The 26989-nt window shown below is 38.3% G+C and overlaps 2 protein-coding genes across 6 annotated transcripts in view; both read right to left on the bottom strand.

The window, feature by feature from the left end:
• The window catches only part of SPAST (spastin), a 63128-nt gene extending 38360 nt beyond the window's left edge, over positions 1 to 24768 (bottom strand). For 2 of the 5 annotated variants that reach the window (XM_063078530.1, XM_063078529.1), the window contains exons 1-3: positions 24107 to 24768; positions 5300 to 5386; positions 2704 to 2787 (exon numbers count right to left, since the gene is read on the bottom strand). In XM_063078530.1, coding sequence (XP_062934600.1) covers positions 2704 to 2787; positions 5300 to 5386; positions 24107 to 24521 — 586 coding nt within the window. In that variant the 5' untranslated portion in view covers positions 24522 to 24768. The remainder of the gene's footprint in view (positions 1 to 2703; positions 2788 to 5299; positions 5387 to 24106) is intronic. The other 3 variants (XM_063078532.1, XM_063078527.1, XM_063078528.1) reach the window with 3 other exon arrangements.
• LOC134363261 (nuclear ubiquitous casein and cyclin-dependent kinase substrate 1-like) lies at positions 7488 to 8422 on the bottom strand. Its single transcript, XM_063078825.1, is given in 1 exon segment — positions 7488 to 8422. A coding segment is annotated over 1 exon segment (732 nt). The 5' UTR covers positions 8377 to 8422; the 3' UTR covers positions 7488 to 7644.
• Positions 24769 to 26989: the final 2221 nt, after the last annotated feature.

Here is a 26989-nt window from a genome sequence, read left to right as displayed (position 1 = left end):
ACATAATACAGAAATATTATGCATTACAAATTAGGAATTATATTATTTACTACACATCTGCGCACTGATCTTTTCCACTGTCTTTGGTATATCCACTCCCAATCCTTCTGAGTTCCTGGAAGAGAGGAATTTGTTGATGTCTCCTTTCCCATCCACCCCTCCCTGCTTTTAAAGTAATATCTTTCAGCCAGTTAGCTCAGCTGGTTAGACAGAGCGCGGTGTTGTTAACACTGAGGTGCAGGGCTCCGTCCCTGTACCGGCCAGCTGCCAAAACAAAAGTAAATAAAGTAACATCTTTCATAAATGGGCAACCAATTTAAAACACCCAAAATGTCAATTCTTTTAATGCCTAGCTTCATGTTGTATTATATATTCTCTTCTTGTCCTCTCCTCTAATAATGCAAATAAATTACAAAGTTGTACTCAAAAACAAGTCTGTCATTGACGAGATCCTTCCAATGTTTTATCATATCACAACTTCAAATAAAAGATAAAAACCAACTCTTATTTGGTTTGAAATGTTACAAAATGTTCCATAATCAAACTTATTCTACATCATAAATCATACTTTTACACATGCACTGAAAGGCTTTATAGCTAAAATACATGGAAAGTACCAATTAGAACAATTACTTATTACAACAACTTTTGATACAATATTTAATTATATTTGACATATCAATAACCTTCACTTAGGAAGGAAGAAGGCAAACCCCTTCAGCCACTGAAGCCAGGGAACACTGCTTTGTTAGCTATCCGAAAGTAGTAAGGGTAGCTACGATGAGGTAAAAAACCTACAAACACAATAATCATAGGAGACTAAATGAATGAATAAAATATATAGGTATGTGTGTATGAATATATTTTTCTACCCAGGCAGGGGAGGTGATTAAAGACAGGTAAGGAGATGAATTAAAACTAACATTTTAAAAGTATGTATTATGGGTTAGGTTCCTTCAGTAATTTAACAGTCACAAACACGGGATAAATATCTACTAATCTCATTTTTAAAATGTGACTAAAGAAAAAAAGGCTCAGACATGTAAATAACTTGCCCCAAATCACAGAGCTACAAATAAATAAGGTCTGCCTGCTTACCAAATCTCTACTATTTCTATCAAATCAGGTATGGAAGAACCACTCATGTATGGTGGGTTTTTGTTTCACTTTGTTTTAGGGGTAGATTTACTTTAAGAATATATTTTTAGGGTTGGCCAATTAGCTCAGTTGGTTAGAGCATGGTGTTGTAACACCAAGGTCAAGGGTTCAGATCCCCATACTGGCCAGTCTCCAAAAAGAGGAAAAAAATATATATACATATACACAAACACACACGCACACAAACATATATATATTTAAAACCTATACCATCAAATAAAGGATGAGGAAAAGTTTCTATTCCAGCTGATGAATGCTGAAAGAATGATAGAAATAAAGTGTCACTAGGCATTCATCATAGTTAACTGTTGCTAACTAAGCATGAAGATGGAAAAACTACTGATAAACACACACACAACCACCTATGAAGTAGTCCTGTCATTAAAAAAGTTGATAAAAATCAACTTTCAATCTGACCAAGGCTCTATAACCAACTATCAATTTACAGGAAGGACAGAAGAACATGTTAAAAGATACCACAGAGCTACAAGCAGCAAAAGTCAGACTGTAGGAAATATTATGTTACAAAAACGTGGTTTCATCAACAAATAAATTGCAAGAAAAAAAAACCCAGATGGACCTATACATTAAAAGAGGCATAATATATAGATCTTTTTGAGATCCCAATTCAAACAATTAAATTCTTAAAAAGAAGTAAAAGCTATTAAATTATGAGAAAATTAGAAATTTGAACTCTGGCCTTCTTTTGTTAATATTAAATGAAACTGTTACTTTTTAAGTGTGATAATGTTATCTTGGTGATTTTATTTTTAGAGTCCTTATCTTTTAGCAATACAATATGAAAAACTTATAAGTGAAATAAAAAGATGTCAAGAATTTGTATCAAAATAATATAAAGGGGGGAGAGTGAGTAGAGATATAAAGTTGAGTTGGCAAACTTTTTCTATAAAAGGCCAGATGATAAATATTTTAGGTTTTGAGGGCTGTGTTGTCTCTGTTTCACTACTGAACTTTGCCACTGTAGCATGAAAGCCACAGCCACTACAAAAGAGAATGAAAGTGGCTGTACGCCAATAAAACTATTTATAATAATAGGCAGTGAGCTAGGTTTCGCACATGGGCTGCAGTTTGCCAGCCCTTGGTAAAAATAAATCAAAACTGACCATGAAGGCCAGATGTGGCTCACTTGGGAGAGTGTGGTGCTGATAACACCAAGGCCACGGGTTCAGATCCCTGCATAGGGATGGTGGGTTAGCTCACTTGGGAGAGTGTGGTGCTGACAACACCAAGTCAAGGGTTAGGATTCCCTTACCAGTCATCTTTAAAACAAAACAAAACAAAACAAAACAAAAAAACAAACAAAAAAAACCTTGACCATGAAATGATAATTATTAGAGTTTAGTGATGGATAATTAGGAGTTCATTATACTACTGTCTCTTTTATGTTAGAAACTTTGCGTGAGTTTTAAAAAAGCCTAGACAACATTTTCAATCACTAATCTATTCCTATCTACAATTAACATTTCATTAAACACACATTTCAAATACATCTCACGTCCAATTACATAACATATTAATTGCTACCTAGAAGCTGTAAACGGTCCTTGGCCATAACCAAATTAGTCATCATTTTAGCCTGAAGGCGTCTAGCTCTTTCACACTGTTCACCTGAAAGAAAAAAAAATAATATTAATTAAGATATCTATGTTTCCCTAATAATATTGTTTCAAGATAAAATATCACTCCAACTACTCTCATGGGGGAGTCAAAGTCTTTATTAAAGAAATTAAGAAAATAAACCCATACGGGCTAGCCAAAAAAAAAAAGAAAGAAAAGAAAGAAAGAAATCAAGAAAATATTATTTTCAAATAATACTCATATCTACTAAAAAAAATTATAGTTACTCATAATGGTTTCAGACCTACCGTGGTATTTCATGGATCTCATTCATATTTCATAGTGTCTAAGACATTTTTTCCCCACATTTCAAAATCTTTGAAATTGGGATGCATTTTACAATCAATGCCTACTTGCTAATGCTATCAGCCAGGCTGCTGATACCATAGTCTGTCACTGACTTTGGATGTACAAATTTGGTCATAGATACTAATACTGTTGTTATATCAATGTCTAAATAAGACTAAGACAGACTATTCAATAAGATTAAAATTTAAATTGTAAGTGATATTAGAGAGTGTATCATGGTTTAACTGACATTGCTTTTTCTCTTAGTGGTACAATGAAAAGCATTTTGATTCAATAAAATATTGTTGTTCTTATCACTACTTCATTTTTTTCTAACTTTTCTTCCACATAATTGACAAAGAAGAGCAAATATATTTTGCACATAATTCATAAAGTAATGCTCATCAATATCTCAAAGGCCCAACCTTCCATATTTACCTATTCCACTGTTTTCTTTTCTTTTCAGCAGCTGGCCGGTAAGGGAAACCAAACCCTTGACCTTGGTGTTACAAGGTTCTAACCAACTGAGCTAACTGACCAGACTGTGTTTTCTTTTATACAGGAGACCAGTATCTAGAGAAGGAGTCAAAATATAAAGGGGAGAGGAAAAATGCAAGGTATATTTTGGACACATTATAATTATTGGAGATTAGCTAACATAAGTAGTAGAGTCAATCAGCCAGCCAACAAAAACTACTGGATGGATTGATTCTTAGCCTACATACTCTTATTTTTGCATCTGAATTTAGTTTATCTATGATAAACTGAAGTACTCTACTTATTTAACAGTGGTACCTATATATTATACAATATTCATACCACAATATTTAAGAATTTGACTGCCTGGGTTCAAATCCTAACTCTGTCACTTGATAGCTACGAGAACTCAGTAAGTTACTTGACTTCTCTGTACTTCAGGTAATTCATCTGAAAAGTAAAGAGAACAGCAGCAGCTACAGAGTGTGGGGTGGTGGTAAAAAAAAAAAAAAAGAGAGAGAGATATTAAAAGAATACATATGAAGTACTTACAATGATGCTTGGGCATACAGTAAGTTTGCAATAAATGTTAGTTATAATTAGACTTTAATTTTGAAATTGAGATAATGGGAAAGTAAAGATGAGAAATAACTGCTTTTAAAAAGCCAAGTGTGGGGCCGAGCCTGTGGCGCACTCGGTAGAGTGCTGCGCTGGGAGCGCGGCGACGCTCCCGCCGCGGGTTCGGATCCTATATAGGAATGGCCGGTGCACTCACTGGCTGAGTGCCGGTCACGAAAAAACGACAAAAAAAAAAAAAAAAAAAAAAAAAAAAAGCCAAGTGTGGGGCCAGCCCGTGGCTCACTTGGGAGAGTGTGGTGCTGATAACACCAAGGCCACAGGTTTGGATCCTATACAGGGATGGCCAGTTAGCTCACTTGGAAGAGTGTGGTACCGACACCACCAAGTCAAGGGTTAAGGTCCCCTTACCGGTCATCTTTTTAAAAACAAAAACAAAAAGCCAAGTGTGGATCAAAATAAGCCATTTACAGCTCATATTACAATATGCAGTCAAGAAGCACTACACACAAGCATAAAGGGAGTTTGTGGATTAACCACTCCTTTCCTCCTTGACAATGAAGAAAGAACCATGTTTCAAAAACAGGGCTAGGGGCCGGCCCCGTGGCTCACTCAAGAGAGTGCAGCGCTGGTAGCGCCGAGGCTGCAGGTTCAGATCCTACATAGGGATGGCCGGTGCGCTCACTGGCTGCAGACCACACCATGCCAGGAGTTGCGATCCCCTTACCGGTCAAAAAATGAAATAAAAAACAAAACAAAACAAAACAAAACAAAAAACAGGGCTAGGCTGGCAGGTGGTTAGAGTGTGGTGCGGATAACACCAAGGTCCAGGGTTAGATCCTTGCCACAAGCCAGCTGCCAAAATAAAAAGGAGAGGGAGCTAAAACACGTGACTGATCACCAACAGTGGCTCCAAAGAGGACACAAGTAATGTACTAGTTGCTATGTAACTGCTACATGTAATCAAGTTTGAGCGTATCTGGTTATAACTTCATTTTCAGAAGACAATAAAGTATTAACTATAAGTCTGCAAATTTTAACAATAACATTTAAAAATATGTTTAAATACCTTTGTTAAGATAAAGAGATCTGAAATCAGGGCAATTGTGCGCATATAATTTGGGATGGCTATAAACCAATCTAAATATGAGAATAATCTTACCTTGTCCTGTAACTATGACAGCTATTCCTTTCTCTAGTTCTTCAATACCTTTCTTATACCATTCCACAGCTTGCTCCTTCTGTCCTGCTTTAAAAAGAAATGTTTTTTTATGTCATGAGTACACTAAATATTTCCCAAAGCATGCTGTTGACAGATAATACATGAAAAATAGGGTTGTGATCAAACAAGTCTGAGAAACATTACTATATGACTTCTTAGTACTTTTAGCATCTTACATGTGTTTATGAATCCCCAAGAGGGAAATATAGCTACAATGTTTCTCAAAATTTTAGGGCTGTGAGTCCATTTTTGCTTATCATCTTATGGTATTAATGTTTATACCCACTGAAATGATGTACTGGAGGAAAAATAATTATTTAGGGAAAATTATTTTAAATAAATGATTTTTTAAATATATAGTATTGAAAAATATGTGATTTCAATAAGAAAAAACCACTGTTCAATCTAATTATATTCAAATACAATGTAATGTGTTCACTGATGAGTGCCTCTTTCCTAGAGTGAGTTTTTATTTAACAAGTGACTATATAACGAGAACTGGTAGATAAGATTACAACTGTGGCATTTAGTAACACTTTCCTATTTTCTTTGAACCAAATGACTGGATTAAAACATTAATTCTTGATCCAAGTTAAGCTTAACAAGGATCTAAAATCCAGCATAATCAAAATGTGTACGGAATACTACTATAAAGAGATAATTACATGTAAATCTCATTGTTTTTTAAAATTAATTTCTTAGTTCTTAGAATCAGCAAAGCATTGTAAATGACTAAACAGAGATATAGTAAAGCAAAGGTAGAAATCACTGATAGAATTGTGTTTTCATTTCTCTCAACTCATATATCCTTTGAAACAGAGAAAAATTTTCATGTTATTCTTTAATATTATTTGAAATTTCAATATTCAATAAAATATCATGACTCTCTTGATAACATAAAAAATATAGAGTATTATTATAAATATCACATACAGCAATTAAGAAATGCTTTACCACAATCTAACAGGCCAGTCCCCCTTCTTCTATTTCTTCATCCCCAAAATAAATCACTACATTCATTCAGTCCCTTACACAGAGCAATTTCTTCTTTACCACAATATCATCAGTATTTTACACTGTGCCTGGTCAAGAGTAAATGCTCAATAAGTACTTGGTAACGATACACAAAGAAATCAACAATGTGTCATAAGTCAACTCTAACTATGTGTTTGGATGCTCATCTTCCTGTTTTTAATAAAGAAATTATATGTTTACAAGTATTTTTGTTTTTTTAATTTGAAGAAAGAAAATTAGAGAAAGCAGTATAAATTTTGCATTCTGAGTTGTGAGAATATTGATAACAATGTCCTATTTGCTTAAAAATCCTTAAAACAGAGTGCAACCAAACCTATAATACAAGTTCCTTTTATTTTATTTTTTAAATTTACATCTCTTTTGAAATCTATGTTGCTATATATACGGATCTAGCACATTCATTTTGACTTCTTCATAGTATGCTATATCATCCTATAATTTGTTCTACTATTTTTTCTATTAAAGGATATTGAGATTGTTTCCAGTTTTTCGATACATCAAAAAATGCCACAATAAACATTCTTGCACCTGTCTCCTAATGCATATCTGCCAGTATCTCTAGGGTATACACTTATCAAATAAAATTGGTGAGCAACAGTTCATCACATTTTCTCCACTCACCAGAAATCAACAAACTGATTTTTAAGAGTGCTTATACCAATTTACATTCCTAATAAAAGTGCATGAGAGTTCTCGAAGGCAACATCCTTATCAATATTTGATTCTGTCATTCACATAGTCCATAATTTTTAAAGCAAGTCAGTAGGTTTGGATCCCCTTACTGGCCAGTTACCAAAACCAAAACAAACAAAAAATAAATAAAATGAATATTGTATATGCAACAAAATTTTCCAAGTGTTTTTAACAAAAAAATCAAAGTGCAAGCAAGATAAAATGTATGTTGACCTATTTTATTTTTTATTTATTTATTTTTTTAAAAATTTGACATGGCTTTCATTGTGGGGGAGGGGAGTAGTGGCAAAGAGAAGACCAGCAGACAAAAAGGTAACTTAAACACTTAAACATACAATGGTTTTCTTAAAAAAAAAAAAAAAAAGAAAAGAAAGAAAAGAAAAGAAAAAAAAAAGAGAGAGAGAAAATGTTATTTTAAACAAATGGAAAAAAGCACTGAAAGCCCATGAGTCAAGCCATAGCCAAAACCATGTTCTATCTTAAGTAGGTTCTCTTTTTTCCCCTCTTTTTTCTTTTTTCTTTTTTTAATAAAATCTCTCCCCAAACCATCATCACTTTTAATCCTCCCCAGACTGGGCTTCATCTTCAGACCCTTCATCCCCAAATTTCTCGGGTGGGGGGCTTGCAGATGTTTTCTTTTCTGGAGGGCTTTCTGGTTCCTCATCTTCCTCTTTGGGAGAAGGTGTCTTTTCCTTTGACGCCTTTGAAGCTGTGGGGCGCCCCACTTTCCCTTTGCCTTTCACTGGGCTTGGTGTTACTGTGGCCTTTAGCCTGGGCTTGGGCATTTTCTTTTCTTTTCTCTCAGGTTTGGACTTCTTAACCATCTTTTTGTTTTTCTTTTTTGAACTGCCATAATCACTATCATCATCATCTTCCATTAGGAAATCTTCATCACTGCCAGAATCTTTCTCCTGGAATGGTGCCTCATCCTCTTCTTCTTGTTCTTCCTCACTGCCCACATCTTCCATGAGCATCTCTCTCTGTTTAGAAGCTGCTTTAGATGCTGCCTGCCGTTGCTGGCGCACATTTTTATGATCTTCTTTTTCATCTTCACTGTCCTCTGCTGAGTGAGAATCGTCCTTCTTGGTCTTCACATCTTTTTCTTCTGAGTCCTCACTATCCTCCTGTGAATTCTTTCCAGATCGCCTCTTATTTTTAGCTTCTCGGGGAGATGATCAAATTTTCTTAGCAGGAGGACCCGAATCTCTTCCATAATCTTCATCTGCATCATCAGATTCCTGAAACTGTGAGTAATCAACGACCTTCCTATTTCTGACAGGCCGAGACATGTTCGCTGTCGAAACAGGACCGAGTCGAGAAGCCAAAGACCAGGACCCCCCCCACCCCGCGCGCTCGGCGCCCCACGCCCCCGGAACTTCGGCCGATGGGGCCGCTGTCGCCGAACCCCGAGCTGCAGGCTTCTCAAACTCCGCCACTCCTTGGTTCAGGGCCCCTGGATCAGACGAGCCCCCCCGCTCCCCCGTCTCTTCAAAATGACCTATTTTAAAAGAACAAAATGTTTTGAAGAGTTTTGGTACATTGTCTGTAGCAAATGAAATGTCTGATTACAAATAAATTCACGTACTCAATAATTACTCAATTATCTAATATTCTTTGGTAACAGGTGGTTGATTTGTCGCATTATCTTATAAGTTGGGATGATAGTAGGAAATGCATAGATATCTCTTACTTAAAAGTACAGGATTACTGGAGAAGAGATACACATACAGATCAAGGGAACTGAAGAGAAAGCCTAGAGATTGATGCAAGCATATATTGTTTATTGATTTTGACAAAAATGACAAGGTAATTCAAGAGAGAGGGAACAGCATTTTCAAAAAGTGATGCTGAAACAACTGGATGTTAGTATGCAACCCCCCCCCAATAAACAAACAACTTCATAGCAATGTTCACAGAAGCATTATTCACAATAGATGGAAACAACCCTAACTGCCTAAATAGATAAGCAAAATATAGTATATACATACAATGGAATATTATTCAGCCTTAAAAAGGAATGAAATTCTGATACATACTACAACTTGGATGAATCTTGAAAACATTGTGATAAGTAAAACAAGTTAGACACAAAAAGACAAATATTGTCCAATTCCACTTACATGAGGCACCTAGAATAGGCAAATTCATAGAGACAGAAAGTAGAACAGAAGTTACCAGGGATTGCGGGGAGGGTAGATGGTTGGGGGTGGGTAACGGGAAGTTAATGTTTAATGGATACAGAGTTTCTGTTTGGGATGATGAAAAGTTCTAGAGGTTATGATGGTACAACACTGTGAATATACTTAATGCCACTGAATTGTACACTTAAAATGGTTCAAATGGCAAATTTTATGTTATTATATTTCACCACAAAAACAAACACAAATGGCCCTTTACAGGTGGTTTGTTGACCCCTCCTACACAGCAATGAAAATGAAGAAACTACTGCCACATGCAACATCACTTAATCTGACAAGCATAATGTTGAGCAAAAGACGCCATACACTCAAAGAACACATACTGAATGGTTCCATTAATAAAGCTCAAGAGCCGGCAAAATTAATCTGTGGTGTTAGAAGTTAGGATTGTACATACCTTTGCAAAGCACAGGGCAAGGTAGTGAGTGGAGGGGAATATGAGAAAGGCAGGCTTCTAGAGCAATATTCTATTTGTTAACCTGAGTGGGGTTATAGTTCTGTGTTCAGTTTGAAAATTCACTAAGTAGTATACTAACTATGCACTTTATGTATATTTTAATAAAAGTGTTCTTTAAAAAACAGATGAGAAAGATCATATATATTGAAATGGAGAGAGTCCCAAAATACATTAAGTGAAAAAGGTTACAGATCAGTTTGTATGTAACATATTTTTTTTTCTCTAATGAATAAATATGTTTATATAAGTAAACGAAGTCAGGAAACATTAATAATCATCCCCCTTAGGGTAAGATTACATAGGGTTTTCATTTCTATATTTGCACATTATTTTATTTTAGTATAAAACAGAAAAAATAGAATTATATTATTATTTTAAAATTATTTAAAATAAAATAATTTTATTTTACTATATAACAAAAATACTGACAGTATCCGCCTTTAAACAGAGATAAGTATAAAATACACTAATTTGCGAATCATCTACTGCATCTTTTCTTTCATATATTAGTGGGACCCAGTTGGCCACAAGAAGGGTCAAAACAAGGGTTGTCTGGGATAGAGAAACAGGATACATGTTTGCAAGCATGTGAGTTAGAAGACAGAGATTTAAGTCCTTGCTCCATTATTTAATAGCCATATGACTTTGAGAAAATCAGTTAATCTGTCTGGCTTTAGTTTCCTTACCTGAAAACAAGACATTTCTTTTCTCTAACTCTGTGTTGTAGCAAAGATCAAATGAAATAGGTACATGATGATACTTTAAACAACAAAATGGTATGAAAACATTACTTTTATTATCTTTATAATACTTAGTAATATTTGACTGACTAATTTAAATCCTTCTCCTAAACTGTGTGCACAGTTGTATATTCCTGATTTTTGCTCATTTAAGTTATATAAAGCCCACTACTTTTACTATCTATTTAATCCTTCTTCTTGTTACTGTTACTTAGTTCTTAAGTGTTCTTCCACAAACTATTCCAGAGAACAAATATATCCATTTTCCTACATTAATCTTCTACTAGCAATGTGCAAGTGTCAAAATTAACAGAATAACAGCTGTCTTTAAAAATCTCACAGTATGGCTGGCCAGTTAACTCAATTGGAGAGCACGGTACTGACACCACCAAGGTCAAGGGTTCAGATCTCCACGCTGGCCAGCTGTCCCCTCAAATAAACATCTTACAGTAGAGTTTAACAGCACCACAGTCAATCCAAAGGAGCTAACTCCTACACTAATGTGTGCTAATCGAATTACTAACAGCCCCCTGCTTAATTCTCTAATAGTCCACTATTACAGAAAGGATGTTTCTACTCTAATTTAGAAAAACATCTTATTTGCTTTCATTTTCAAACTTAAAGGTTTATTTGTCAAGTAAAGCCTTACTTTCCTATTTAATGTGGAAGGCTTTGAACTCCATGTAAAGGAATCATTTCAGTTTGGGACATTTTCTTTGAACCTCAGTGATGTCACTTGATTTTCTTGAAAAATCTCTACGGGTGCATTTTAATTTCCTTCTGTGAATTTTCTGTATTTTCCAAATTTTATATCAAGAGCTTGTATTACTTTCATGTATGAGCACAGAATCTTTTGTAATAAAAAGCTAGGAGACTAAGCGGTGAGGTTAGGTGGAAACTTCCATCTGTTTTTTTGTTTTGTTTTGTTTTTAAATATCTAAGGGTCACAATTAGTACAAGTATTTTTATATCACTCTTTCGATACTTCTTTTCCAAAATTTATTTATGCTGCTACTGTGCCCTAAAAAGAGTAAAAGAAACTAGTATCAAGATTTAACAATGTTGGGCCGGCCCGTGGATCACTCGGTAGAGTGCGGTGCTGATAACACCAAGCCCCGGGTTCGGATCCCATATACGGATAGCCGGTTCGCTCACTGGCTGAGTGTGGTGCTGACAACACCAAGTCAAGGGTTAAGATCCCCTTACCGGTCATCTTTAAAAAAAAAAATAAATAAAGATTTAACAATGTTCTAACATAACCTTTAGAGGCTCTAATCTTAAAAGGACTGTTGAATTAATAATAGTTGCCATGGGCTGGCCAGTTAGCTCACTTGGTGAGAGCATGGTGCTGATTAACACCAAGTTCGAGGGTTCGGATCCCATACCAACCAGTCACTAATAATAATAATAATAATAATAATAATAATAATAGTAATAATAATAGTAATAATAGTTCACACTTACTGAGGACCTACTATGCGCAAGCACTAAACATTTTATGAACATTATCTCAGCGTAGTAACTAATTTGCTCAAGATCCTGTGTGAGTACAGTCAAGATTCAAATGTCAATGTGGATAAGAAGCACTGCAATTCAAAAAGAGTAAAATTAGGCTCTCTCTGCTTCTGCCAACTTGCAATGTGAGACTCCTGGGTCACTGCTGCCACCACCAGGTGGACTTTGGACTTCCTGGCCTCAGAAACCATTTATTGGGATTCTCTAGGAATATGATCATGTTCCTGTAATGCTGGCTTCATGGACTTCCGGTCAAGATGGCGGAATAGACGGTCCCTAGCTTGACTCTCTCCCACAAATCAACTGATTTACAACTATAAAAACATAATATCAAGTGCATACAGAATGGGGAGATGTCCAGCAGAGGAGGCAGAAGCTCCACGGAAACCACATGCCCTGCGGGGCTGGCGTTGTGCGATCTAGCAGATAGGCTTCACCGCTGCCACCCAGCTCCATTCCCAGCCTGGCCCAGTGCACACGGAGTGGGGAGAAGTCCAGCAGGGGAGGCAGAGGCTCCGCAGAAACCACACACCCTGTGGGGCCGCCACTGCGCGATCCAGCAGATAGGCTTCACCGCCGCCACCTGGCTCCATTCCCAGCCCAGCCTAGTGCACATGGAGCAGGGTGATGTCTGGCAGGGGAGGCAGGAACTCCGCGGGGACCACACTGCTGCCTTGTGATCCAGCAGCCCAGCCCAGTGTATACGGAGCAGAGAGACATCCAGCAGGGGAGGCAGAAGCTCTGTAAAGACCACACACCCTGTGGGGGGGGTCGCCGCCTCACGATCGAGCAGCAGGGAGGCTTCACCGCTGCCACCGGCTCCATCCCAATCCCAGCCCACCACACACAGAGCAAGGAGACATCCAGCAGGGGAAGGGTGAGCTCCGCAGAGACCACAGGCTCTGCTGTGCCTCCGTGCACCCCAGCAGCCCGGCCCAGTGTGTGCAGAACAGGGAGATGTCCAGCAGGGGAGGTGGAAGCTCAGCAGAGACCACACACCCTGCGGTACCACCCCGTGACCCAGCAGCCCAGCTGAGTCCAAGCTGACCAGAGAGGTGGCTCCCCAGAGAGGCCCAAGACCCGAGGCAACCACACACACAAGGCACTAGTGGCCAACTGAGCAGTCACTGAGGTAGCCATACCAAATTGGCAACCACAGCAACATCTTAGTCAGACAATAGTGTCAAACCTGTGGACTGTGAAACCACCTGCCACAATGAATAAACATCAAAGGAAAAATACCAGAAATACGAAAAATCAAGAAAGTACACCACCAAAGGGTAATAACTCTCAAGCTCTAGATCCTATAGAACAAGAAGCCCTTGAAGTGACTGTCAAGGAATTTCGAGTGATAATTCTAAGGAAACTGAATGAGATACATGGCTCATTCAGCTAGACAACATGATGAAACAAGGAAAACTGTACAGGACCTGAAAGAAGAAATGTACAAGGAAATCAATGTCCTGAAAAAAATATGTAGCAGAACTTGCTGAACTGAAGAATTTATTCAGCGAAATAAAAAACACAACAGAGAGTTTAACCAGTAGGTTAGTGGAAGTTGAAGAGAGAACCTCTGAACTTGAAGATGGACTGTTTGAAATAACACAGGCAGACGAAAAAAAAAAAAAAAAAAAGAATCAAAGGCATTGAAGAAAATCTGAGAGAGATATCAGACAACCTTAAGCGCTCAAATATCCGAGTCATGGGTATTCCAGAAGGGGAGGAAAAAGGAGATTGCATTGAAAACATATTCAACAAAATAGTGGCAGAAAACTTCCCAGGTATAGGAAAAATCACAGATCTTCTGATCCAGGAAGCTCAAAGATTGCCAAACGTATTCAACCCAAAAAGGTCTTCTCCAAGACATGTTATAGTCAAACTGGCAAAACTCAAAGACAAAGAAAGTATCTTTAAAACTGCAAGAGAGAAGCGTCAAATCACCTATAAGGGAGCCCCAATCAGACTAACATCAGACTTTTCATCACAAACCCTAAAAGCCAGAAAGGAATGGGATGATATATTCAAAATACTAAAAGACAGAGATTGCCAGCCAAGAATACTCTACCCTGCAAGGCTATCCTTCCGAAATGAAGGGCAAATAGTATATTTCTCAGACAAACAAAAACTGTGGGAGTTCACCACTACACGACCACCCTTACAAGAAATTCTCAAGGGAGTACTGGGTTTAGTTCCTGAAAAATAACTACCACTGCCATAAAAACCCAAGAAAAATCAACACCCAATAGTATAATAAAAGTGGCATTCATGAAGAGAAAACAAACAAAAAGGCTATCAACAACCCAAGGAACCAACAAATACAGAAAATAAACAGTAAATCATAAAGCAAGGAACAAATGACACCTAAGGCAACCAAACAAGAATCAATAAAATGCTAGGAATAAATCAACACTTTTCAATAACAACTCTTAATGTAAAAGGCTTAAATTCCCCAATCAAAAGACACAGACTGGCTGACTGAATTAAAAAGGAGGACCCAACTATATGCTGCCTAGAAGAGACCCACCTCACCCAAAAAGACTCAAATAGACTAAGAGTGAAAGGATGGAAAAAGATTTACCACGAAAAACGAGCTGGAGTAGCTATTCTTATATCTGATAAAATAGACTTTAAACTAAAAACCATAAAAAGAGATAATGAGGGACACTACGTAATGATAAAAGGATTGATCCATCAAGAAGACAGAACTATCATAAATATATACGCACCCAATGTTGGAGCAGCCGGATTTATAAAACAAACTCTATTAGACCTAAAGAAGGAAATAGACACTACTACCATAATAGCAGGGGACATGAACACCCCACTGTCAATATTAGACAGATCATCTAGGCAAAGAATCAGTAGAGAAACACAAGACCTAAACAATACTCTAGACCAATTGGACTTGGCAGACATCTACAGAACATTCCATCCAACAACCTCAGAATATTCATTCTTCTCAGCAGCACATGGATCATTCTCCAGGATAGATCACATATTAGGTCACAAATCAAGTCTCAATAAATTCAAAAAAATTGGAATTATCCCATGTATCTTCTCAGACCACAATGGATTAAAACTAGAAATTAATAACAAATGAAACTCTGGAAACTATACAAACACATGGAAATTAAACAGCATTCTACTTAATGACATATGGGTCCAAGAAGAAATCAAGCAGGAAATCAAAAAATTTATTGAAACTAATGAAAATAATGATACATCATACCAAAACCTGTGGGATACTGCAAAAGCAGTACTAAGGGGGAAATTTCTTGCATTAAATGCTCACCTCAGAAGAACGGAAAGACGGCAAGTGAACAACCTAACACTTCACCTTAAAGAACTAGAAAAACAAGAACAATCCAAACCAAAAGTTAGCAGACGGAAAGAAAACATTAAGTTCAGAGCAGAACTTAATGAAATTTAAACCAAAAAAACAATACAAAAGATCAATCAATCAAAAAGTTGGTTTTTTGAAAAGATAAATAAAATTGACAAACCATTAGCATGGCTAACAAAAAAAAAAGAAGAGAGAAGATTCAAATAACAAAAGTTAGAAATGAAAAAGGTGATATTACACAACTGATTCATCTCAAATACAAGGAATCATCCGAGACTACTATGAACAACTATATGCCAACCAATTTGAAAATCTGAAGGAAATGGATAAATTTCTGGACACACACAAGCTCCCAAAACTGAACCATGAAGACACAGAAAATCTGAACAGACCAATAACAATAAAGGAGATTGAAGCTGTTATCAGAAGGCTACCAGCAAAGAAAAGCCCAGGACCAGATGGATTCACAGCAGAATTTTACCAAACATTCAAAGAGGAATTGACACCAATTCTTTACAAACTATTCCAAAAGATTGAAACGGACGCAAATCTCCCAAACTCATTCTATGAAGCAAACATCATCCTGATACCAAAACCAGGTAAAGATACAACCAAAAAAGAAAACTACAGGCCGATATCCTTGATGAATATAGATGCAAAAATCCTCAATAAAATACTAGCAAACAGAATACAGCAACACATACGTAAAATTATTCACCACGATCAAGTGGGATTCATCCCAGGGATGGAAGGTTGGTTCAACATACACAAATCAAAAATGTGATACACCATATTAATAAAATCAAACACAAGGACCATATGATCATCTCTATAGATGCTGAAAAAGCATTTGATAAAATTCAGCACTCATTCATGACAAAGACCCTCTATAAGTTAAGTATAGATAGAATGTATCTCAAGATACTTAAAGCCATATATGATAAACCCACTGCCAATATCATCCTGAATGGGGAAAAGCTGAAAGCTTTTCCTTTAAGAACAGGAACTAGACAAGGATGCCCACTCTCACCACTCCTATTCAATATAGTGTTGGAAGTACTAGCCAGAGCAATCAGAGAAGAGAAGGAAATAAAGGGCATCCAGATTGGAAAAGATGAAGTCAAACTGTCCCTGTTTGCAGATGACATGATCCTATATATTGAACAGCCTAAAGCCTCTACAAAAAAACTCTTGGAGTTGATAAAGGATTTCAGCACAGTAGCAGGATACAAAATCAACACACGAAAATCAGTAGCATTTCACTTCTCCAAAGGTGAACATGCAGAAAGGGAAATCAAGAAAGCTTGCCCATTTACAATAGCCATCAAAAAAATAAAATACTTAGGAATTGAGTTAACCAAGGAGGTGAAAAATCTCTATAATGAGAACTACAAACCACTGCTGAGAGAAATTAGAGAGGATACAAGAAGATGGAAGGATATTCCATGCTCTTGGATTGGAAGAATCAACATAGTGAAAATGTCCATACTACCCAAAGTGATATACAAATTCAATGCAATCCCCATCAAAATTCCAAAGACATTTTTCTCAGAAATGGAAAGAACTATCCAGACATTTATATGGAATAATAAAAGACCACGCATAGCCAAAGCAACGTTGAGCAAAAAAAACAAAGCTGGAGGCATAACACTACCTGACTTTAAACTATACTACAAAGCTATAATAACCAAAACAGTATGGTACTGGCATAAAAACAGACACACTGATCAATGGAATAGAGAATCCAGATATCAACCCACACACCTACAGCCATCTGATCTTTGACAAATGCACCAAGCCTATACACTGGGGAAGAGACTGCCTCTTTAGCAAATGGTGCTGGGAGAACTGGATATCAATATGCAGGAGAATGAAACTAGACCCATACCTTTCACCATACACTAAAGTCAACTCAAAATGGATTAAAGAATTAAATATACACCCTGACACAATAAAACTTCTTAAAGAAAACATAGGAGAGACACTTCAGGAAATAGGACTGGACACAGACTTCATGATAGGACCCCAAAAGCACGGGCAACCAAAGGAAAAATAAACAAATGGGATTATATCAAACTAAAGAGCTTCTGCACAGCAAAAGAAACAATTAACAGAGTTAAAAGACAACCAACAGAGTGGGAGAAAATATCTGCAAAATATACATCTGACAAAGGATTAATATCCAGAATATATAAGGAACTCAAACAACTTTACAAGAAAAAAAAAAGCAACCCAATTAAAAACTGGGCAAAAGAGCTAAGTAGGCATTTCTCTAAGGAAGATATACAAATGGCCAACAGACATATGAAAAAATGCTCAACATCATTCAGCATTCGGGAAATGCAAATCAAAACCACACTGAGATACCATCTCACCCCAGTTAGGATGGCTAAAATCCAAAAGACTCTGAACGATAAATGGTGGCGTGGTTGTGGGGAAAAACGAACCCTCATACATTGTTGGTGGGACTGCAAAATGGTGCAGCCTCTATGGAAAAGGGTATGGAGGTTCCTCAAACAATTGCAGATAGACCTACCATACGACCCAGCTATCCCACTGCTGGGAATATACCCAGAGGAATGGAAATCATCAAGTTGAAGGTATACCTGTTCCCCAATGTTCATCATAGCACTCTTTACAATAGCCAAGAGTTGGAACCAGCCCAAATGTCCATCATCGGATGAGTGGATACGGAAAATGTGGTATATCTACACAATGGAATACTACTCAGCTACAAAGAAGGATGAAATACTGCCATTTGCAATGACATGGATGGACCTAGAGAGAATTATATTAAGTGAAACAAGTCAGGAACAGAAAGAGAAATATCACATGTTCTCACTTATTGGTGGGAGCTAAAAATAAATACATAAATTCACACACACAGAAAAAAAAATTCGGGGGGGGGGAAGAAGACATAATTAAAATTCCTTGAAGTTGATACGACAAGCAAACAGAAAGGACACTGTTGGGTGCGAGAAGGGATAGGGAGGAGGGAGGGAGGTTTCAGTGACGGGCCACTGTAATCAACCACATTGTATATTGACAAAATAAAACAAAATAAAATAAAAAGTAAAATTAGACCTTCAAAGGTGAGAAAGAGAAAAGCAGCCCTGACATCCAGGAGCTGGCCTAGTACTATTAGCTAGGTCTTGGTGTAACTAGGGGCTGACCTGGCACTTACAGCCAGTGATCTGTTGAAAAATTTCACAGGATATCAACATCAGGCAAGGCTACTCTATGACTGTGTTGGAACAATACCACTGTACAATTGTGTCTAACTAAACACATACAAAACATGAACACTGTCCAGGGTTTGATCTCTATACTCGCCAGCCGCCAAAATACTGTCCAAACCAAGAAATACCAAACATCCCCCTCTTCCAGCTAATGAGTGACCCCTGCTTCTTAACCATCTGCAGCTAGTGCACTCACTCCAGTCTTCACTCTTTCTAGACAGGATTTAAGAAACTTATTCATAATACGGCTGGCTGGCTAGCTTGCTCAGCTAGAGCATGGTGCTGATACCTCCAAGGTCAAGGGTTCGGATCCCCTTACCAGCCAGACTTCCCCCTGCCCCGCAAAAGAGACACTTATTTATAGACTTATTCCTACTTCCTGATGGTACACAATCCAGAGCAAAACCCTGCTCCCTACATGCCTCCTTGAAATCACCTAATACAAGCCCAAATCCTATAAGATCTTTGTAGCACCCTTTTGCTAAGATGCACCTCGGTTCCACATTGTGTGTGTTCTCCCTGGTTACATTTAGTAATAAACGCCACTTGTTCAACCACAAGAATGTTCCTGGTAATTGCTGACTGGAGAGCACTGACAAAGCCCACTTAAGAACAACAGTTAATTCTCTCCCTCTCTATCTTAGCATAAAATATCTGCAGAAGAGCAGAAAAGATAGGTAAATATAGTATGTCTGTACTATACCTATATAGCTGCAAAACATTTAATAATCTCTAAGAAAATCATAGATTTGACATTTTTCCTTCCTCATTTACCAGAATAAAAAACTGCTGAGATGTGATTGTGCTCAGACATTTTATTCAATAAGATGTCTAACATGAGCAGCTGTTAATAATTCACAAAGCAAGAGAATAAAATCTACATCATCATATTATGACCTTCATTAGTTTGGCATGAGTATTTCAGGTCAAGAGTGAAGAAAACTAGTATAGAAGAGCAGACAATCTAAACTTTGCCAGATGTCAAAAATCCAACTAACTAATGAGTGGAGCACAGGGAGTAAGATAATCGGAAAGAGGCAGGAAGGGTTAGTGAAGGTCCTTCTTCAATAATTTAATATACATTTACTGACTATACCTTAATTGTCAACAGGATGACTAACAATAATCTTGGGAATCCAGTTACCAGGTGAATTTACAGAATTTGACTGTATTCAGCATTAGGAGAAATAGAAGCTGCAATAAAAAACAGCTAAAAACAGAACAAGGGATAAAGTCCCTAACAGTGGCTGCCTTTTTGTCTCTTTAGTGCAAATGCCACAGATGTTCTTGAAGAGAAATGGGAAATGTTTACTGTGTATTTAATAAGAATTAATGTTTTCCTTTTGGAAAAGTACAATATCATCTAAATGTCTATAGATCATGTTAATTCTTTCCTTATTCTAGTCATGGAAATGTTAAAGCAGAATCATTAGGCCCAAGGAAATTAAGTCTAAAATCAATCCTTTCAAAATGGTAATGTATAGCAGTTTTCACAATTAAAGAAAGTTACCAAATTTGACACTTCTGATTCCTACTCTACATCCTCATCTTCTTTTTTTGTTTGTTTGTTTGTTTTGGTGGCTGGCTGGTACAGGGATCTGAACCCTTGACCTTGCTGTTATCAGCACTATGCTCTAACCAGGTAAGCTAACTGGCCAGCCTCCATCATCACCTTCTGAAAACAGATGTGGACAGGCATTTTGTGTTTGCATTTTATTTTATTTTATTATTATTTTTTTAATTATTTTTTTTTTTAAAGATGACCGGTAAGGGGATCTTAACCCTTGACTTGGTGTTGTCAGCACCACACTCAGCCAGTGAGTAAACCGGCCATCCATATATGGGATCCGAACCCGGGGCCTTGGTGTTATCAGCACCGCACTCTCCCGAGTGAGCCACGGGCCGGCCCAAGCATTTTAAATAAAGTACAAGGTTGGACTATATAGAACTGCAAAATTATAAGGCAATTAATTTTTTTAAAACCTGCTGTTTTAGATATACATATCTCAGCTGTAATCTTTCAGTCAGAAAAAAAAAAAAGTCCATGTATACACACACACACCTTAAAACTGACTAGGTATAAATAGAAAAGGATTTTATTTAGACAATTTCTGTACTTGATGCCATATTCTTCATCCCAGCAATATCCTGAGAAACTGGATCTCTCTCTCCCATACAACATAACGGGCCCTTAAGTCCTACATACTTGAGAAATTGAACCACATCTAGAGATCCTCCACCATTCTATTAGCCAGGAGATCTCAGGCTTATCTACCTGCAGAAGCCATGCAAAACATGTTAGGTCATGTTCTGGTTAATCCAAAGAACCATTATTACAACCTCCTCTTTTCTTCCGAGTATTCCAAAGACCCCATTATCAGCATTACAAAATAGAAAACTGTTTGGTATAAAATAGAAAGTATAATATTCTGAGTCTGTTCACCTAAACTCTGTTCCTGGTTCTGATGTGAGTTCACTCTTTAAATTTCAGTTTCTCCATATATAAAATGAGTATCACAGGTTATCAGTCTTCCAAGGAAGTTCAATAATTAGAGAAAATATCTATAAAATTACTTAACTCTTTGATAAAAAAGAAATATAATATACATAATATATATACATATCTATTAATCACATAACAAATGTTGTCTTACATCTCAGTGGAGAGGAGGTGAGTTTTTCATCTAGAATGCACAGTTGTACAAATTAACTGGTATCCAATAAACGTTTGCTTTAATGAGCAAACCTCACACATCCTTACATTAGGTAAATAGAATATGCTGTGCTATTTCTCTTTTAAAATAGTTTGGTTCAAATTAAGGCCTTTATGAAAACTCAGTGTAAAATTGAGTAAAAGAATAAAATTCAAAACAAACATAGCCACCATATAAATCACATTTATACACTGTTATTACAATAAGATTTAATTTGGCACTTATCATTTCAAGGTACCAAACATTTTAATTAACATCCCTACATTGTGAAATAGTCCACACTTCAGCTGATGAAATGAAGTGGCTTTCAGTATATTTAGAAGCTAAGTCAAGTTGCTAAGGGAATAGCAGTGAATGACATTACTGTCCCCTCAACAGTTTACCACAGAGTTAGGAAAACTTTGAAGACTGCCTATCCAATTCATTTCTATTTGTTCATATATATTTTGATACAATGGGAAAGAAGGAGAATTAAATTCTCTTGGTTCGGATCCCCGAACCGGCCAGCCACCAATAAATAAATAAATAAATTCCCTTGGAATTAAGTTTTGTATTGTCAAGGCAAACAAACTTCAAATGTGAACTCTCTTTCAACTACTCGATTAAGGTTAAAGTACAAAAATTTCCAAAATGCTAAAGAAAAAATTTAAGATAGAATAATGACAATATAAACTGAGTTTTGCTTCATTTTTAAAGGAAAATGAATATATAACTAATCTGTTTCCCTTTGGACTAATTTAATTTGGCATATGATGGCATCAGCTGTAGAACTCAAACTAAAGTATAAATAAAACAAAAAACTATGAACAGATGCCCTTACAGGCCAGCCGCAAAAACAATGAACAGAAAGGTTAACAATAGAAAGAGTGTGAAATATGTGGTACACAGATCACTGAGAATATTTAAAAAATACTTTAAGAGGATTTAAGTATAATAGATATAAGCATATACAAGAGTACTTCATAAAGGTCATGGAAGGATTCATATTACCTTTTAATTCTATTTTTCCTTGAATTTTTTGAAGCATCCTTGTATGTGATACTCAAACATAAGTCACCAGCATGAGACCCTAACGTCTCAATTCTATTTCTCTCTCTTTTTTTTTTTTTGGAATTCTATTTCTGTTACTTATTCCTCACATGGAACTTTCTCTTCAAATTAAGAGCCCAGAGTCTTTGGTATTTTTTTAATACCTACATTTTCCTTGACCTCTCCTCTTATCTCACCTCCCAACTCCCATCACCCAGTGTTAACTAAAATTTCCTTGCACATTCTGGCACTTTCTTAAATACAACAATTAAAATAATCTACCCTAAAATATATTCTATTCTAAGACATCATTTGATCTACATAAGTAACCTTCAGAGGACCCTACTGCAACATGAAACTGCAATAAAACGGGGCTTCTCTTAGAAGGGATGATGGCACCCCTCTTCATCCTCCCTAAGTGATCCTTGGATGCTCCTAAGAGGTGATGAATAATGGAGCAGTTAACAAAAGACTTCCTTCCAAAACACGTAGTATTCCTAAATGTCTCTTTCTTTGAACTCTCTTAACCTCCTCTCTGTCCTTAACACTCCAAAACCATGAATCCCTATGTTCTACTTTTCACTCCCAGGCCCCACAAAGGAACAGGTTTCAGCAAGACAAATTATACAACAGTTTTTGGAGTTGGTAGTGGAGAGACACTACAAATGAACAGCAGATTGCTTACGTTTTCACTAATGGACAATGAAAGTGAGTACCTAATTGAGACGTAGTGGAAAAGCTGATTTCTCTGGGAGAGGAAAAAGCAAGATCTCAGCATACTAAAGGTAAAGATAAAAAGAGGGATTTTTAAAGTGTTTTAAGACTTCTTCTAACTTATCATTTTCCAAAATAAATTTTTTTCATTAGCTATTACCATAGGTTTAGAACGACCTACTTTAATCTTTTGAATCTTACCGTTTTCATCTGTAAAATGCTGACAATAGTACCTTCAGCCCACAGGGTTACTGTGAGGATTGAATACAGTAACACATGCAAAGTCTGCCACGTAGAAAAAAACTAAAGAAAGTTAGCTTAAAGGAAACGTTAGCTTAAAAGAAACCTGAAGGGTATAGTATTCTTGCTTTCAATCAAAAACAAATTTTTGTAAAGACTGTAAAATGATATGTATAAGTTTATGCAATGCGTTCATTTAACATTTCAACTTAGAAACTTAGAGGCTACCTCGGAATGCTGATTTAATTAAAATCGAAGCAACCAGGTGCAAAAGTTTTATACTAAAACATAATTTAATTGAAAAATATTCAGGAGTCATTATATTGATAAAATGACTGTCATAAAACTTTAAAAAATAATACAAGTTCTGCTGTAATTACATGCAGCGATTCCTTTCACACTACAGTACTCTGCTTTTATTAAAAGCCTATAACAAGGCACAGCTTCTCCGACATCAAAACCTTTCGGAAACCTGGCTCAAAGGAAGCTACACACTGTTTACAGTGCCGGAAAGGATCTGTGTGGTCACTCTAGGACAACTGTCACTGTCACTAGCAGTCCCATAGGGACTTGGGTCACGCAGAAATGTGGGGGAAGGCTAGTATCTGAAACAAAGTCGATAGCTAGGGCGCCCTGCAAGGGGAGTGGTTTAACTGAGAATCGTATTAGATGAGTGTCTCACTTGCGGGGAAGCAATCTCCCGGGGCAGATCCATTCCGGGGGTGTTTCGCCCCCTCCCGCAAGAAAGAGACGCAGGTGTTGCCCTCGCTCGGCGACCCCACCGCTTTCTTCCCGGCGCCGCTGCCCGCTCCTCCCGGGCCCCCAGTTACCTTTCTCGTCCTCATCGATGCGCAGGGCAATGGAGATGTACTCGAAGGCCTGTTTGTGGAAGGCTCGGACGCGCTCGGCCTCGCCGCCGGGCACCGGCGCCGGGGGCGAGGCCGAGGCCGATGCCGGGGCAGCCCGAGAGTTCCCCTTGGCGGCCATGAGGGCGCGGGAGAAGCGCTGGCAGAGCCACACGAAGAGGAGCCCCAGGTGGAAGGCGACCAAACGCAGCAGCGCGAAGCCGACGAACAGCGGGTACGAGAAATAGTACAGGTTTCGCTTATGCGGCGACTCGGGCGGAGGGGCCGGCCCGGCGGCGGGCGGGGCGGGCGCCACGCAGGGGGGCGGAGGCCTGGGAGGCACCGGGCTGCTGGGGCCGCTGGAGCCTTTCTTCTTCCCTCGTCCACCCGGAGAATTCATTCACAGCTCCCACGACCGCCGCCGCCATAACCCGCCTCCCGCAGACCGACGGCGACCAAGCGACGGCGGCGACCACTGCGACGGCGAGGGCCACAGACCCCCGCGCGCCCGCTGGTCCCAGGACCTCCGCACCTCTGCGACCCGCCCGTCGGCCCCGCCCCTTTCTCCTTCCTCGGCCACGAGCACAACCCCTTCTCCTCCTCCTCCTTCTGCGGTTGGTGGCTGGTAGCTCAAAGCGGCTTCCGCACCCGCGCACGTCCTCCCTGTCTTTCTCCGGCGCGCGCGCGCACGCCGCCGTCTTTGTTGACCCAGGCTCCTATGCGCGTGTGCGGCTCCCCCCACTCCGCCCTTCCTTGCGGAACTACAGTTCCCAAAGTGCAGTTCGGCTCACGTCGGCCTCTGAGCCCGTCTTTCCGCCGACTTCACTGCCCCTGGGAGCTCCTGGTAGGAAACCTTGGTTCTCAACCCCTTAATGGGGAACAGCGGCTTGAGATTGCCCTGCCTAGTTCACAGGGCAGCTACTTCGTAGTGTCATCGCTTTCTTATATTTCTTCCATCATGCTATACCAGTTGACCCAAGTCTTCTGCAAAGGGTGACTGATGCGAGTTCCATTTCAGAAGCAATGTGCATAAATCTGGGAATTATTGTTTGAGAGGAAAGCAGTTGTAGAGACAAACTTTAGGTCACAGCAAACAAAAAAATTATCTAAATATAATGAGGTCAACGAATCCAGAGGTTTAACTAAACTAGTATGTATTTAGATTTCTTTCTTTTTTTTTAAAGATGACCGGTAAGGGGATCTTAACCCTTGACTTGGTGTGCAAACCTGCCATCCCTATATGGGATCCGAACCCGTGGCCTTGGTGTTATCAGCACCGCACTCTCCCAAGTGAGCCACAGGCCGGCCCGTATTTAGATTTCTGATCTGTAGAATTGCTTTATTTGAATGAGGGAATTCTTAGATTTTGCACAGTATCTATTGAATGGCTTAAGAGGAATCCATACTGTGCTTTTTTCTTTTTAAATCTCCTCGTCCTTTACCTTGGGGAACTACCTACTCATATCTGCTCCCTGTATTCTAATGAGCTGCAAGCACAGAACCGGGATCACAGAGGAGTGCCAAGAGAGTAAAATTACAACAAATATTGTAAAAGGTCTCAATTAGTTTTGTTGTGATTCTGGAATTCAGCGACACGTTATTCCATTAGATAGTATAAATGTTCCAATGAGCAGAGCAGAGGAGGTTGGTTTTATAAACAGAAGAAGGCTAAAGAAAGCAGAAACAAAGAACAAAAAGTGGATTGGCCATTTTGAAGTTACTTTCCATTTCAAAGTAACCACCTTGTAGGATGAGGACAGGAAGACTGAACAATAGAAAAATAGCTGGCTGGTTAAAATCAGATTACTTCAAGCTGATCCCTTTTGTGCAAGGATTAAAGTTGGGGGAACTTCATTATCATACCTATTGCAGATTTAAACTAGCTTGTTTGGGAAATTGGCTATCTCTTTCTACTGATTTCTTGCAGGGTGAGACCACAATTTAAATGACCTGGAATTTAGCAGGGATGACTCCATTTTGGTTTTTAATCTGGTCTATTGGGGCCTAGTGCAGGAACTTAGTCCAAAACAATGGCCTTCTATAATTTTATTTAATAGGTGTAAACAAAACACTAGTTCAATCAGACTCTCCTGGGAACTGGAATCTTGGATGGAGACACCATATATATGAATAACTTGAAAAACAATGCAAACACGATGATTGTATTAGGTATATGTTGCTGTGTTGTTACACTTCTCTCTGTGTAACAGAGACACAAAAAAGGATCACTCAAAGCACCATGAATGCGATGAGAAGCCCAAAGGACTGCACCTAAGCAACTCCTCTGTTAGAAGGAGGAAACTGGGTACAGCTCTGATTTAAAGTTAGCTTCTGTTTTTTATTGTAAAGACAAGGAAGTTTCACAAGAAAAACCAGTTGATTCAATCATTACAAAAGGACACAAAGACATGGGCAGTGTTACAAATGTTAGGCAATTATGTTTTAGGTGATGTCTAAGATGGCGGCAGGTAGACCAGAGGAAGAGCCAAAATGGCTGTGGAGAGTTTTAGGTCGCTAGAACAGCACTTTTTCTGAGAATCACACAAAAAAGCCCTCCCCCTTCTTCACCACCACATCCCCTTCTCACCCGCATAAATTTCTCCACCTGTAGAAAAACCCCAACTCAGCTTAAACCCCACTCACTTCCCTCCCCTTCCTTCTTAGCCAATAGGAACAGTCCAGCTCAGCCTGACTGGATATAAAAGGCCCAGCCCGGCTCTCACAGCTGCCGTTCCCACTTCCAAGAGGGCAGATCGCTTGTTCATTTTGCCTGCCTAATACACTTCGGTTGAGTCCCTGTCTACTGGTGTGTTTCTTTTGCGGTTGGGCCTGGGGTTTTTTCCCTTTCAACAAAAGTTATCTATGGCT

Source organism: Cynocephalus volans, chromosome 14 (assembly GCF_027409185.1).
Source record: "Cynocephalus volans isolate mCynVol1 chromosome 14, mCynVol1.pri, whole genome shotgun sequence".
Lineage (NCBI taxonomy): Eukaryota > Metazoa > Chordata > Mammalia > Dermoptera > Cynocephalidae > Cynocephalus > Cynocephalus volans.
The sequence above is the reverse complement of the archived record's forward strand: the minus strand, read 5'-3'. Positions and strand labels throughout refer to the sequence as shown.